The sequence below is a fragment of the Calidris pugnax genome, unplaced genomic scaffold (assembly GCF_001431845.1).
Source record: "Calidris pugnax isolate Ruff unplaced genomic scaffold, ASM143184v1 scaffold40, whole genome shotgun sequence".
NCBI classification, from domain to species: Eukaryota; Metazoa; Chordata; class Aves; order Charadriiformes; family Scolopacidae; genus Calidris; species Calidris pugnax.
Window position 1 is genome coordinate 335,460 of NW_015090796.1, and position 16,367 is coordinate 351,826.

At 41.3% G+C, this 16,367-nt stretch overlaps 1 protein-coding gene across 1 annotated transcript in view; it reads left to right on the top strand.

The window, feature by feature from the left end:
• Positions 1 to 16,367, top strand: part of MCTP1 (multiple C2 domains, transmembrane 1) — a 342,368-nt gene that overhangs the window by 170,418 nt on the left and 155,583 nt on the right. The window contains exon 7 of the mRNA XM_014936839.1: positions 5,978 to 6,016. Coding sequence (XP_014792325.1) covers positions 5,978 to 6,016 — 39 coding nt within the window. The remainder of the gene's footprint in view (positions 1 to 5,977; positions 6,017 to 16,367) is intronic.

The window sequence follows — 16,367 nt, forward strand, 5'->3', positions numbered from 1 at the left end:
TTCTTTAGGCAATACATTTTGTCCAGAGAACTCAGAATATCTTGCAAATTTGCACCACAAAATCCTTTATCTCTGCAATTGAAAAATGTGTTTCATACCAGTTTTTTGGGGGTTTTTTTTGGTGTGTGTTTGGGTAAGACCAGCATTTCTGAGTCAGCTGGTAATAGCCCCGTTTTTTCCAAGGGGCTTTGGTGTTATCCTGCCATAATCCCAAATCAAGCAGCACAGAAATACTATATTGTTATGTGGGAAAATGTTAGGTGGACAGCAGGTTAGTTTCCTTTTTAGGGAAAGTTTCCTTTTTTAGGATAGCTACTGTGCCGCCCGGTGCTATCAGCTGTAATACAATGAGTGCTCCAGAAAATCACCGGTGAGAAAATTAATTAAATTAAGACACTACAGCAGAACATGTCTTTCATTATGGGTATTTACTTGGTGAATTAGCAACTCAACATCAAAAGTAATGGACTTGCTGGGTAACAACTTTTTTTCATGTTCAACTGGCTGGTTCTAATGGGAGGAAGAATTTGGTTTGTGCTATTACACATTTCACTATTAGCTTTCTATTTAGTAAGCTAATCCTTTTAATTTAGCTCACGTGACCAATGTTTTCTTCCCATTCAAACTGTTACATGGGACTTCATTCTGAGAACACCCAAGATTCAGATAAAGACTCTGAAGCTTTATATTTGTATTTCAGAAACCAGTCTTCCCACAATACAGATCTCAGATAGGTTCTAACAGAGTTGCAGTAAAATTGGAGAGATTGTGTTGCAGTGCAGGGAAGATGACCTACAAAATTAATATTGAATTGCTGTATATGAATGTATTAGGGGTTTAATAATTCAAGGCACAATTATCTTTTATTCGGTTACCACATACAATTATTTATTCATTTACCTATCAGATTTTATTTACTCTCAATGGAGTAGATATATTACAAAATGTATCACTCCAATTAAACTGTCATCCCTGGTTGTTTATAGAAAGGTCTTCTAATAATGAGGATAATTTTTATTGAATTTAATATGCTTGAGATCAATAAATTTTCAAGTGTTATGTTAGAGGATCGAAGCTAATTCTTGTCCACTCTGGAAATACACACGGTATAAAGTAGTAATTAAAAAACAACTCCTACATTCCTGGTCTGTCTAGTGTGTGGTTTGAATGATTACTGCTTTCCTTCTGCTGGGGCATCTCTATATAGCTAATAATTCAAATAGTATAGTTAAAATATTTAGATAAAGGCCTGTGAGCACCTTTAAATGTGCCTTAATGACCGCTGCATGGAAGACGTAGAAACACTGTCTCTTCAGCTGCAAATTTTCTTAAATCCTGGTGGTTTTGTGAGAAACACCGACTCACATCTTAGAATTTAAAGAGGACAAAGTCACCGAAGCAAAGGTTAAAAAAATAATAATTTCTTAATACGAAACAGCGCTGAATCGGGTGCACCAAAAATAGATGCACGATGATCTTTTATCTTTCAGGTATTTTATACCTTTATCCCGGCCGCTTGAGTCTCTGTCTCCCTTCTCATGGGCTGAGAAGTTGGAGCTCACATTCTTCCCCACCGCTTGACCTACTACAGGTTTATTTTGCACTTTTTCCCATATAAGGCACACACACACCTATTCTACGAAATTATTATCCTAAACACGCCTTTGATTAGTTGATGATGCTACACGTTATTTCAGAGTCTTTGCTACCATCTACTTGGCAGATTTAGCAGACTGGTTTCTTTGGCCTTATTGATACTCCCCTCCCCTCTGGGTTTTTGTGTTGAAGGCCATGTTCCAGTTTGTTTCTCTTCCCCTCACAGTTTTATATTGCTACATGGCCTACATTTCAAAAATACATTTTCTTCTGAATAAGTGTAAATTTTTTTGAGTGGTAACTCTAAATTGCTTGCACGTGCTGTAACATGTAAATGGTGTAAAACGGTTAAATCATCAAGCTCAAGAATTCAGAAATTAACTGCTACTACTTAAATTTTGGGTACTTTAACAACATATACTCAAAATGAGAGTGTTTGTTAAGACCGACCGATGGGGAAATCAAAGGAGGAGCAGCTTTAATGAAAGAAGCATCAGCTTTTCTGCGTGGCCGCAGAGGGTGCATGGTGCCCGGGCTGGTGTTTTGGGCGACTCTACAGCCTTCACCCAAACCCTTCAACAAGACCTGCTGTTTGTGAAGTGCTGTTGGGTAAGGGTTTCATGAGGATAAGACTTCCCAAGGAGACCTGAGCCACCCACGGTGGTTTGGAGGCCATGCATTGAGGTGCAGGTAAAGGGAAGGTCTTTTGGTAAATGCATTTCTGTAGCTTGAGGGCAGGTCTTGTCGCAGAGCGTTTTGTTGGCACACCAAAATGATGTAGCTGTGTACTACAGCGAGATGCATCCAGTGACACTGCGTAAGAAATACTGAATATTGAAACGTTCACACCTGTGCCAGAGGGTAAGAGTGAAGTTGGAAGTTAAACGGTACAAAATGGGTGGCCTTATTGCATATTGCCACTTGTCTGTGAGGGGGACATTATTACCAATGGTTTAAAAAATAAGAAATCGGTTTGAAAGAGTAATGGTTTATTTTGGTTTGAGTCAGCGTGTGTTTTGTGAGGCCCTGAGGTGTACAAGATGAGAGAGAGATTTGGTACACACAGGAGCATCCTCCTCCTTATCTCTCTGAAAGAAATTCTGCTGAAATACAGATTTTTCCATGTGCTGACTGATGAGATGTTTACAGCTAGAAGGTCCCATTCCCTAATACGAAAAACTGATTACATCTCTGAGTTCACATATCAATTAAGGATATTAACCTATGCCTATGTTTGCGTAACTGTATATAAAATTATATTACAGAGTAGGAGAGGGGAGTGTTTATCTTTGAGTCCTGGAGGATTGTGGAAACAGTGCTTGTGTAGTTTACAATTTGTGTCTTTCTGGTAGAATATTGGTCATGATTTGAATTCAAGGAGATTCAGTATACTAGTTTCAAAACAAGAACACACTATTTGATTTCTGTAGTGTGTTTTGTGGGAAGAAAATGCAGAAATAGAACCTGGTTATCATTGAATATTGATGTGGGCAGGTGGACAAGTCAAAATTTTTCGCAAATCTTGTGTTTAAGTATCTTTGCCTTTTCCAACATCATGCTTGTTCTAATAGCATAAAAATGTGAACTTTTAAAGTGATAATCTTGTAATTCTACATTCAGACTATGTACCCGATTAGAAGTCCTATTCTTTTAAGTTTTGACAAAGGAAGGCAATCTGATTTGTTCTGATTTTTGAAGACTCATAAATTGTGAATCAAAGTTGATGAATGAATTATTCTTCTACAGCCGTGAAAATAAGAATGTCTTTAGTATTCATGAAAAGTATAATCTATTTCCAGCCTAACACAATTAAATTGTACTAGCACTAGTTCCAATAATTCATTTGTGCTGTTAACAGTACCTGTCCTTTACGTTAATGCAGCATTTTTAATTAATTTGCTTTGAGAGGACACATAGCTTACATAACTTGTGTAAACTGAGAAGACCTGAAGTAAATAAGCATGGGAAAAGTGTGTGTATATAAAAATGTTGAAACCTGTGAGCTCTGAAAGAATTTTCTGTTAACTCTTCTTCTAAAAAATAATGTTTATGATGAACGTTCTGTATTTTTCACCGATTTCTCCCTTAGATGACCACTTTAAAAGAAGTCAGAACTATCAATGGCTTGATGTTTTCTCTTAGCCCTGCTCCCGTGGTGTTTGTTTCGTTTCTGTAATTCAGACAGAATTCTGTCAGCGTTTCCTGCTGGAGACACGCGACTCTGTGCATGTCTGTGTGCCCTTTCCAGCCCCTTGCATGTCCCTCAGAAAGCCCCTGAGATGCCTGCAGGTCCCTCTGTGCTGCTGCAATACCCGCTGCCGCGGCGCATGTGAGTGTTTTCTGGCTTGGTGTTTTTTTGGCTGAAAGCGCAGATTTTCGTCACTGGTGGCGCGGCTGTGAATTGGTCAGAGCTGCTCCTCTCCCATCTCTCCCCGGCCTCGGGGCCAGCAGAGATTGAGGACTCCTGTTCCACCACCTGAGTAGCACAGAAAACGGGGAAAAAGGAGACGTATGAGTGCTGCTTGGGTGTTGTTATTTAATGAGAATAAAATTCACAGCGTTGTTTTTCCCTTAAATAATTTACCCCAAGTCACGCTTAATCCATTTTGCTTCACACAAAAATACTAACAACATTAATACGCTTGCCCTCCTAAATCTTACATATTTTTTTAATTTGCCAGAGAGATAATGACAACTTAGGGGAAAAAAGAATGACAGAGATGGAGTCAGGGCATGGAACGTTTTCAGGTGGAAGACTTCCATGGAGGTCACCCATCCCGACCTGCCCTGTGGCTTCTGAGGATGGTGATGGTGGCTTCAGCGTGTCCTGCTGCAGCTGGTGGAGATGCTGGTGCACTCCACGAGCACGGTCACTACAGTTCCTGGACCTGCTGCTGACAGTGAACCCATCAGAGCTGAAATAACATTTGATAGGCAGTAAAATTGTCCGTGGGGCTGTATTCTCCTCCTTGCTCACAGCCTGCTCCAGAGCCCCGTGGAGCTGAGTTTCTGCCCTGACTTGTAGCTGTGTAGGACAAGTTGGAGCTGGGGTGCAGCAGGAGCTCGGAGGTCTTCTCCAGGGACTGCTGCCGGGCTCAAGCTGCTTAATTCTTACGTGCCTCTCCCATAAAAATGAGCTAAATGGCTTCCTCCAGCTTCACAAAACCTTAAGTGTCCATGTATATTTTCCAAAGCCACAGTGCTACAATTATCATTAACTTACCACAGAGGCTTTAGGCTTTAACTGCCCACAGCAACTTAAAAAGCTTTCCTCGGTTGTTTTTCTTCTCCCAAAAAACTGTGCTTATTTGAAAAGTTTTTTGGATATTTCAAAAATATAAAACCCACACATTTGCTCACAGTTTCATTTTCTCCCCGTGTGGTACTTTTACTTCTTAGCAAGGAAAATGTTTGCATTTCAAAATTTATTGCCTTTAGCTGAAAAAGAAAGTTTTTTTGCAAGAATTAATTAAAAAGAAAGTTTGTTTTTATGATATAAAGTTTTGGTAGAAATTAACGACCTGTGATTTATTCTTGCGAAGTGTCAGCAAGAGGCTGCTAAATGCTATTAAACTGTAGAAATTAATTTCCCCGTGTTTCCACAGAGCTGCTTAAAGCCACAGTTGTGTTCACAGATAAATTGTCCACATCCATCTTGACCAGGGTGTCTCTGTTATTTAATGATTAAGATTCTGTGTCTGTGGACACTTTGCCTCCCGACGTGGTGGAGCATTGGCTGCAGCAAGGATTTAGATTATTTAGGTAATGGGATAGGGCTATTGCATTTTGGGGTTTTTTTAAGAGTCAAGGTAGGAATATAATTCTATCTCTTGTGCATAATTATAAATCAAAAGAGCTATTTTTACTGCTGTGAAACTAATTAGCAGTGGTAACCTTGAAGAGTTTTTAACAGATGTGTGTTGTCCAAGGAGCCTTATGCAGGGTTTCTCTTAGGTGGCTCCACCTGTGAGCTGAACAGCAGTGTTCAGAAAAATTGGAGTACACTAATTTTAAAAGAGCTATCATTCAAGTATCAGTCAAAATGGAAGTCACGACCAGTAATGGCACATTATTTTTTTTCCATTTGCTTATCCAATTCTTTCTTTCTTTCTTTTTTTTTTTTTTTTTTTTAAACCATTCCATGTAATGCATGGTCTCTGGAAATGAGACCTTCCTGCCCCCCGGGAGAGCGTGCCCGGGTGCCGACGGCGCTGCTGGTTGTTTGGGTTTATTTCAGTCTCGTGTAGGTGTTGCTGGAGTGTTCGTGTCGCTGCTTCAGTTCTAGTGGTGGTTGAATGTGGATTGTCCCGTTGGAGACAGTTGGCCTCCTTTTCTGTATTTGCAGAGAAAAGGTAATTAAAATGCTCTATTTTATTTTCAGACAATGCTAATGAGGAAGAGTTGGAAAAGATCAAGTAAGGTAACTTTTAGCATGTGGTCTTCTGACTTTTGGGGGTTTTTCTTTTTTTTTTTTTAAACTATGATGTTTTACCAAATATGCCATCTAGGACTTGGCACAGGATTTGTTCCCCTCCAAACTGTGTTTTAATGACATTGTTTTGTGTTTCATCAAATCAAAATCATGAAACAGTTGAGCTCTTGTTGTAATCATTAAACCTCTTTCAACTTTGTTATAGCATTATGGACTGTCTTGAAGTCATCTAGTAAGTGGCAAACGTGTCCTGATTCTTCCTCTAAAACCTTTAATTTCACATGTATAAACAGTTCCCTTAAAGCTCACTTGTTAACCAAGAATCCACACCAAAGGGTAACTTTCATTTTCCTGTTACATGCTACTGTAATGGTGGTGGGTTTTGTGTGGGAGTTTCCAGAGTGGTGCTTCTCAAAGAGAAGTTCCCCTGGTTGCTGGACGGGCACGGATGGCAGTTGCAGCCAGGGGTTCCACCAGTAGAGTCATCAAGGAATTGTTAAGAGTTTCCACTTTATACAGCTCTTTAGATGCCTTTTCAGGCAAATTCAGTGTCTGGCTTTTCTCCTCTTAGGGGTCATGTGAGTGATAAAAAGGAGCAGTGTGCACTCTTTTCTTCTAGGGGAAGACTGGGATTTCTACTGTAGTAGAATACGGTTCATTTTTACCTGTTTCCTCTACGTGTCTCCAAAAAGATAAAGAAAATGGTGTAGTTTCTTGGCAGTTTTCTGACCGTTCTTGGCTAACGCAGCCATACTGCTTTTGAGTTTTCAGGCTCCTTAGTATTTGCATAATTAAAAATGGCATTAAAATGTCTCAAAGGCTTGAGCTGACTTGGTATATCTGCTTTTTTTTGAGATATCTCATGTAATGGTGTTAAAGTAAGAAATATAAATTATGGGGTCATTTCAGTTATTTTGTAAAGAAATTTACTTTTCTAGCACAGTAGCACACAAATTTAAATAGAAGTTTAGTAATAGACAGTGCTTTATATAGCACTGACTGACAAATATTTACAGGGCATTTTTAACCTTTTAAAAAAAAAAAGCAGAGTTCCTAAGTTTTGGGTTATACATGGGGTTTTCACACAGCTTCTGTGGTATGGGACAGCTCAATCTCTTTTTGACATTTGTGAATCAGAAGTACTTGGTGAAATGGTAAAGTGCAGTATTTTGATTCTCAAATGGTTCCTCTTACTTCTCCTGGAACACCTGAAGTGCTCAAAGTTGTGAGGAGCTGATGAGGAGCTGTGAGGATGAGGAAGGACGGAGCTGGTTCGCATCGTACGGGTGATGCACTAACTCCTGATGTGCTGAACGTGTTGGGATGACAGTTTGTAAAACTAATCAAGAGCTTTCCCATACTTCAGGTTTCTAATTGGCACAACTGAGGGTGTTGATAATCCTGAAAGAATGGTGAAACACGATGGTTGGGAATTCTTCAGAGCTGTCCAAATGAATTATTGATCCATGCTCTCCTTTGTTATGGTCATTTGACAACATTTTAGTAGTTGCCGTTTTTGCAGAGGGGCGTATCAAAAGATTTGACAAATAGTGAGTGTATGAATTTAGATATTGCATTTTTCTACTTTTATCTCATCTGAAGTAATAATTTTACTTAAAGATGTAAAGCATGTGCAACATCAGTTACATGGACTGTTATGTGTGCGTCATTCACATACAGAAGTATCTCAGCTAAAACCACAGGAGCTCATTTGAGTTGTGGGGCTGTTCCAGAGTTACAAATCTTAGGTCTGCTGTCAGAAAAACAAATGAAAAAAATCTTTAATTTACAAATAATTCCTTCAAAAGAACTGCTGTTGTCTGGGGTGCAGGATGATCAATATCAACTAAGACATCATTTGCAGATTTAAAAAAAATATCTGGAAATAAGTGTATAATGCTATTAGGTAATTGAGAAAGTGCCCTAATTGAGATCCTTATTCTTCAAGGAAGTGTTTTTCTTACACTCCTGAGAGCTGAGAAAAAACAGAATATTAAAATTTTTTAAAGATATCATTATGAAAGTTCCTAAGAATACTTTTTTTTAGCTCTCTAGAGTCTGTAAAATTGTACTTCTTGTAAACGTATTTGATTTTACAGATTATGGAACTGTATTTTACTTTTTAAAATTTACATACTTGAAGCCTGCCTGTTTGGTAATGTGAAGTTAAGTTACAGCAGCGCAGAGCTCTACGGCATGGGCTGTGTTCATGAGCTGTGTTGATTCCATATGGTTCATCTACTTGCAAAAAATTATTTTGGCCAAATTCTGAGTCTGTACTTCAAACACTGCTTCCCCTGTGCACCCTGAAGAAGAAGCTAAAGTCTCATGAAAAACCCAGCGCACTGCAGCTGTACATTTTATCTGTTTTGTGCATAAACAGTGCTTTAAACACCACTTCTGATTTTGTTTTTGTTAGGCTTTTTCCTTCTGTTACAGTTGGGTTTTTTGTTTGTTTGGCTTGGTTTGGTTTTTTTATGTTCAATTTATTCCAGGCATAATCTTGATTAAAATTCCTGGGAGCTAGATCACTACCTGTGCTGCTTAGGTCAGAGGAAATACTCATCCTTCACTGAATCTAGCCAAAAAAATGGAATTCAAACAATTTTTAAGTCAGAGCATTTATACGTTCTGTGAAAAGGAAAGTCAAACTTCCTTCAGTGAAAGGAGACTCCTGGTGGGCTATTGAAAAAAACCCACAAAGCTGTTTATTTATAAAAAAACGAAACTTCTGCTGGAGAGTTAAAATTTGCAGTTTGAAATTGTTTGTTGTATGTGGCATTAAAGCAGACTGGGGGAGTATTCAATGCTTCGTGCGCTTCTTTGTGACCCCAGTGTTGGCTCACTACCCTGGCTGTGCCTGTGCCACGGTGCCCCTGATTTGGGTTGCAGTTTTTTGGATGTTCTGTGGGTTAGCAGAAGACTGCTACAGCAAAAAGAGAGCCAGTCAGTCATTTCAACCAAATACGGGATTTTTTAGCTTTTTTTTTTTTTTTAGAAAAAAAACTATTGGGAAAACCTGACCCGTGTAAAACGCCTTTCCTCCCTGTGTGTGGATCTGACCTGTTCTCCTTCTGCAGTTCTCCACAGAATCCCATGGGGTTAGAAGGGACCTCTGGAGATCATCCAGTCCAACCCCCTGCCAGAGCAGGTCCACCCAGAGCAGGTCCCACAGGAACGTGTCCAGGTGGGTTTGAATGTCTCCAGAGAAGGAGACTCCACCACCTCCCTGGGCAGCCTCTTCCAGGGCTCTGCCATCCTCACAGGAAAGAAGTTCCTCCTCATGTTTAGGTGGAACTTCCCATGTTCCAGTTTGTGCCCGTTACCTCTTGTCCTGTCCCTGGGCACCACTGAAAAAAGCCTGGCCCCATCCTCCTGACACCCACCCTTTAAGTATTTATAGACATTGATCAGATCCCCCCTCAGTCTTCTCTTCTCCCGACCCAAGTCCCTCAACCTCTCCTCAGCAGAGAGATGTTCTAGTCCCCTAATAATCTCTATAGCCCTCTGCTGTACCCTCTCCAGCAGTTCCCTGTCCTTGAACTGGGGAGCCCAGAACTGGTCCCAGTGCTCCAGATGGGGCCTCCCCAGGGCAGAGCAGAGGGGCAGGATGACCTCCCTCCACCTGCTGGCCACACTCTTCCTGATGCCCTCCCAGGATGCCATTGGCCTTCTGGGCCACAAGGCCCCAGGGCTGCCTCATGGGCATCCTATTGTCCACCAGGACTCCCAGGTCTTGTTCCTCAGAGCTGCTCTCCAGAAGCTCAGCCCCCAACCTGGACTGGTGCATGGGTTATTCCTCCCCAGGTACAGCACCCTGCACTTGACTTTATTGAAGTTCATCAGGTTCTGTCATCTGTACAACTGTCATCTGTATATCATGTCCACTGCAGTTTTCCCTTAGGGCAGGTTTTCCTTCTGGTATTGGTTCTGAAGGTGTAGACATTCCCGATGAATGGAAAGGAAACTGAAGGAAACAAAATTCCTGCTTCTCTTCTGCTTTCTAAAATCTGTCTGGATACCAGATCTGGTTTGGTAAAACAGTTGTTGGGGTCTGGGTATAGAAGGAGCAGGGAAAAGGCCAGGTTAGCAAGAGGGGTGATTTAGTACTAACAGTCACAGTTACTGATACCGCTCCTGGCAGTGGGAAGAGTCATTAATTCCCGGTGTGATCCCGTTTCGGAGCGAGCAGACCGCCTGAGGAGAAATAACCCATTGCCATTCCCAGTGCAGGCCAGCTGGGGAGAGTTGTGTTCTCCTTTTTCCACCCTGTTTATGAAAACAAGAAAAAAGTCAGTTCCTACTTCTTTTTCACTCATCTTCCGCAGCGCAGGGGCTTCATCAGTCGCTGAGGACAGGCATGGGGAGGGAGCCCATTAAAACGCATAGAATTGCGTGAGGATTGGACTTACTGCTCTCTTTCTCCTCCTCATTTATGTATTGTTCTACACAGTGCTGTCAAAAATAATAGTTAAAAAAAAAAAAAGCTTAACATTTTCTTACCATTATTTGGTGTCACCCAGGGCTCAGTATCGGAGCCAGTTCTCTTTAATGTCTTTATCAACGACCTGGATGAGGGGATCAAGTGCACCCTCAGTCAGTTTGCAGATGACACTAATTTAGATGGGAGTGTCGACCTGCTGGAGGGTAGAAAGGCTTTGTAGAGGGATCTGGCCAGGCTGGATCAATGAGCTGAGACCAACAGGATGAGGTTCACCAAGGCCAAGTGCCAGCTCCTGCCCTTGGGTCACACCAACCCCATGGACGCTCCAGGCTGGGGGCAGAGTGGCTGGAACTGCCCCAAGGAAAAGGACCTGGGGGTGTTGGTCACCTGTTGGCTGAACATGAGACAGCAGTATGCCTGGGTGGCCAAGAAGGCCAAGAGCACACTGGCCTGTATCAGGAACAGTGTGGCCAGCTGGAGCAGGGCAGTGATGGTGCCTCTGGACTGGGCACTGGTGAGGCCCCACCTCGAGGGCTGTGTCCAGTTTTGGGCCCCTCACCACAAAAAAGCCATTGAGAGGCTGGAGCGGGTCCAGAGAAGGGCAATGGAGCTGGTGAGGGGTCTGGAGCACAAGGAGAAGGGTCTGGAGAACTTCTGAGGGAGCTGGGGGTGTTCAGCCTGGAAAAAAGGAGGCTGAGGGGAGACCTTCTGGCTCTCTCCAACTCCCTGAAAGGAGGGTGTAGCCAGGGGGGGGCGGTCTATTTTCCTAAGGAACAGGTGATGGGACAAGAGGAAACGGCCTCAAGTTGCACCAGGGGAGGTTCAGATTGGAGATTAGGAACAATTTCTTCCCGGAAGGGGTTGTGAAGCCTCGGAATGGGCTGCCCAGGGAAGGGGTTGAGGCACCATCCCTGGAGGTGTTCAAAAGATGCATTCACGTAGTGCTTAGTGACATGGTTTAGTGATGTGGAGGGGTTTTTTGTATGGTTTTCTTTTGGTTTTTTATCAGAGTTTTGTTGATGGTTGGACTAGATTATCTTAAAGGTCCCTTCCAACCTAGGCAATTCTATAAATCTGTGATTATTAAGCTTAAAGCTCACGACAGAGGAAAGAGGAGACTGTTTAAATGCACTATTTTTTCTCATGTAAAAAGTGATGTTCTCTTTAATGAAGTACTTCCTCCTCATTCTTCTCTTAGCTTATAATGACGAAACTTCATTGCTTTTGCTGTGCCTTTACTGCCAGCATTTGTAAAGGGTAAAATCTTAACTGCTTCCAGCGCTTTTTAATGTGACGTGCTTTAAAATCAAAAGCATAAATAATAAACTTGTGGTCAGTGGAGCTGTAATTATAATTCCGCACTGATTTATCTGTATATATAACACACATATAGACATATGTAGCAAAATCAAAACTTTCTCCTAGGAAATGGGAAGGGTGAAGAGCCTCCATGACTTTTTTTAATTATTATTTTTTAAAAAAGTATTTTTCATACAAAATGTCAGGTATCTTATGGTCATTGCCTCTTCCTAGTAAGGGTTTTCTTTGTGGACAGTGCACCCACAGAAGAGTTAATTTTAGTGTTTAGAAAAACACAGCTTATGTATTTTTGGAGTTGTGGGGTAATTCTACCTGTGGTTGACAATTAGTTGTTGTCACTGACTGATGCAGAAGCCTTTCTTTGGATGCTCTCTCTCAAAGAGCATTTCATTTCATTGGGAGCAGGCAGGCTTCTCTGTGAGGAACCTGAAGATAACAGTCAATATTTTATGACAAATCACCCGTTCCCTCTGTTGCTGTAAAATTCACTGTACGAGTACAGGCGTTTCATTTGGGGAAGGGTGATGGATGGTGGATGCAGGTGGTGATCTTTGCTCATGGGGTAAGTCATTCAGAGCTTGCTTTCCAAGTTTTGTCCTCTCTGTGCTGGGTGGGAGAGATGATAGAGGCAAAAAAATACGAGACAAGGAACTTGGGAAGGTGACAGGAATGTCTTGGGAAGAAAAGGCCAGTGGCACAGCAGGTATTAATGGACAGAACCAACCTCAGTTCCCCGGATTTAAGTGCCCAGGATATATGAAAATTCTACCTGTGTGCAGGGTAGGTGTGAAACAGACAGAAAATATCAGTAACAGCCTGAAAAGTTGTCTTCCTGCCCTAAAGTGGGAACAGTGACAGCTAAACTGTGCTTGACAGGTGTTTGTTTAACCTGTCCTTAAACACCCGCAGTGGTGGATGTTCTACAGCCCTCCCGGAGGTTTGGTTCCAGTGCGTAACCATCATTTCCACTAAAAGCTGTTTTTTCCCCTGGTGCCTCACAGCACCTCCCGCCGTGCAAATGGAGCTCATCTCTTCCCACAGTACAGATGGGTATGTTTTATCACAGTGATTTCGGCACAATTTGTAGGCACAATTTAGAGTGAGTCTGAAATAAAATGATCCTTTTCACAGAATCACAGAATCTTCGTGGTTGGAAGGGACCTTTGAGATCATCGAGTCCAACCAGAAAAAAAAAAACAAAAAACAAACAACCAAAAAACCCCAAAACCACCAAAAAAACCCCAAAACAGACACAACCCAACAATCCCAGGCACTAGAGCATGCCCTGAAGAGCCCCGTCTACATGTTTCTTCAATCCCTCCAGGGATGGTGACTCCACCACCTCCCTGGGCAGGCCGTTCCAGGGCCTGACCACTCTCTCAGGAAAGTCATTCTTCCTCAGATCTAATCTAAACCTCCCCTGCCCCAACTTCAGACCATTTCCTCTGCTCCTGTCATGATTCCCTTGGGAGAAGAGGCCAACCCCCACCTCTCTACACCCTCCTTTCAGGGAGCTGTAGAGGGCAATGAGGTCTCCCCTCAGCCTCCTCTTCTCCAAACTCAACATGCCCAGTTCCCTCAGCCTCTCCTCATAGGATTTGTTCTCCAGACATGTATTTTATGTATTTTAAATACATATATATGTGTGTATATATACTTAATTCAGAGGAAAGTTTTGGGGTGCTCAAACACTAATCATTTGGAGCATGTAAGTGGAAGACAAACAGTGGTATTTGGAATGAAGTTTTACTGTGAGCAGAAACAGAGTGAATAGTGAAAAGATGGAAGAAATTTAACAGCTCTGTGGTGGGATAACCCCATCCAGCACAAGAAGCTTGATATCCACCGAGCCTTGATCAGCAAGAGCCAGAGTGTTCCTGTGCTGCCAGCGATGGTTTCACCACAAACGTGAAGCACGGTGGCGTGAGGAAAGGGACCTCCATCCCAGCCAGACCCAAGTGGAGCTGTGTGGTCAGGCTGGTTTGCTGCCAACTGTTTCTGGATGTTCGCTGATGGTGTAGATCATGGAGGAACCTCTTTGTAAGGACTGGCATTGCAGATACTTGACAGGTCTCCCTGCTTCTTCTGTAACAGAGAGGGACTTGGCACAATGTGGATTTCAGAGGGAAGAAATGTGACTAATAAATGTATTTCACTTTCATCTGAGAACCTTCATAAGCTCCGTTGAGTTTGTAGTCCACAAAGTACACCATGGAAGATGACAGCACCAAGGTCTGGTACCTGCTGAGAAGTTCTGCTAGTTTATATAGGGCACATAGAGTGTGCTACACAAGTAAGAAGAATATCCATTTTTACTCAAGAGGAAAGTGTAGCACCTGAGTCTTCTTTTCCTAAGCTTTCGGGGTGGAAGGCATTTGGAAATGAAAGTTGGTTTGTTCTATTGTCAACACATCATCTGTTTCTGCTTACTTCACAAGACAGGAGTATGGGAGTCACCAGGCTCTATCTCGGTGTTAATTTAGGTCTTCCCAATGGAAAATGAGAAGGTGTTGGTGTGATTTTTGCCTCATTGGCAACACTTGTCCTCCCTGGTTGTGAACTTGGATGGGAACTCTGGTATCATCTCCTGTGTTCACTAGGCAGTGTACTGATTGCTTAGTGGTGTGGTGGATACTCATAGAAAGGATAGATAACCAAAAGCCATAATACTGGCTGACCAGGTTGTTTATATTCCTTAATTTTGTCCAAAGTTCTAATGAAATTGTCACATAGAAGTTTGATTTTCTCTGAACAGCATTGCTTGATGGCAGCCTCTTTATCCTGTCAATTTTTGTGTGGCTCAGGTAGAGGGTGAGTGAGGTGCTATAACATATAAATAGTTCATTTCAACAAACCCTGTACTCATGGAGAGCTAATTAATATACTCACTGCCTCTATTCACAGTTTGTATATGAAGGAGTAAGATTAGCTTGTGTTTTCCTGTGCAACCACAGCTGTTTCAACAAAGGTATTTTAATAAAGATGGTGCCTTTTATCCAAAGCACAGTGAGAGGAACTGTCAGAACTCTGTCAGAAATGTTGTTCATTTCACTGAAAATTATTTTCATCTGAATAAGGGTCTGCTTTTGCCCTTTCATCTTGCCTTCCCCCTCTGTGGGAGGATTGCCATTAAATTGAGTTCCAACATGATCGGACCCCACGTTAAACTTGCTTCATTAATGGCACATTAAGAAAACACCAGAAAAACCTTTTGAGTGCTTTAATTTAAGGAGAAGCAGAGGAACAAGTGGTTTGGCATCTTTAGCCAAAAATAGCAGGGGAAAATAATTATCTGCTATGCCCTGTCAAGTCACAGCATTCTAGTATAATCTGGAGGAAAAGATGTCACCTTCTCTTCTCTTCTACCTTCTCCTCTGTTTCATATTGTCAATGATAACTTTAGAACTGGGAATACAAGAATGCACTAGTACGTAATGTAATAATACTCGTAATTAAAAATGTAATAATACTCTTAATTTACACTATTAATATGTGATGAGCTGTTTCAGTGCGACGTTGATCAATTGGAACCAAAGGTCCATTCTTCTCAGAAATTAAGATAAATTAGTCTGGGTTGTATAAAATAGAAGTGAAAGTACGTTGTCATCCCAAAGTCAAAACTGAGAAGCTACTTCTGAATAATTGCAATCGATGATAAACGAGTGTATTTACTGCCTGAAGCCAGGGTATTAAAATTATTTTTAATTTGCATTTGGATAACTATTTTTGCTTTAATTCAGCTTTAGAAATTTCTGCATATACTTTTAAAAGGAAAAATATGATTTAGGGACATTTTAAACATAAATGAATTGCAAAATGTAAGGCTTTCAGTTCCTAACTGTTGACTTTTTTTTTTAATTATTATATTACTTGGCACAAAGTGAAGTGCCAAAACCTATGGCCTTATTAGCTGGTGCCTTTATGTTCGATTCAAAATACTTAGTTTAAGTGACTCCTGATTTGCCTTTTCCCAATAGCAAAAGCCTTACAAAGCGTTTTTTGCTGTTTTAAAATTGAGGCAAATGCTTTTCCACTGGAACGAGATGCCTCTTGAGTAGAGAATAAAATTATAAATAAGAAATCAAGAATGGCAAAGAGGAGCAAAATCATGGAGTTTTATGAGATTTCTTAGTTCAAGGTATTTGCAATCAGGTCAATCTTTTGACCAGAATCTTTCACCCCAAACTCTGCAGAGATTCAGAATAGAAGGTATAATTATTAGGTTTTGTTTTTTAAGAAGAATCTTTTAAGATTGAGAAAATAATTGTTTTTGTAAGCTATGGGCTTCCCCTTGTCAGTTTATCAGTTGTAAATAATGCTTGATGGAAAGCTGCTAAATAATGGAATAGAAGTAAAAAAATGTCAGAATAGATACACCTGTCTGATAGACATCTGCTTATAGAAATTATGCAAATATTTGCTGAGGCTTATATTTGCATTGCTTGTATGTGACTGATAACAGCTGTTAACAATCAAAAAAGCAGAGTAGCATTTCCATGTGGGTTTTCTTGGTCCATGTCCACAATTCCCAAAGGAGAGGGAGTTTCCACCAAGCCTTGGTGGCCAGTGTCCTTC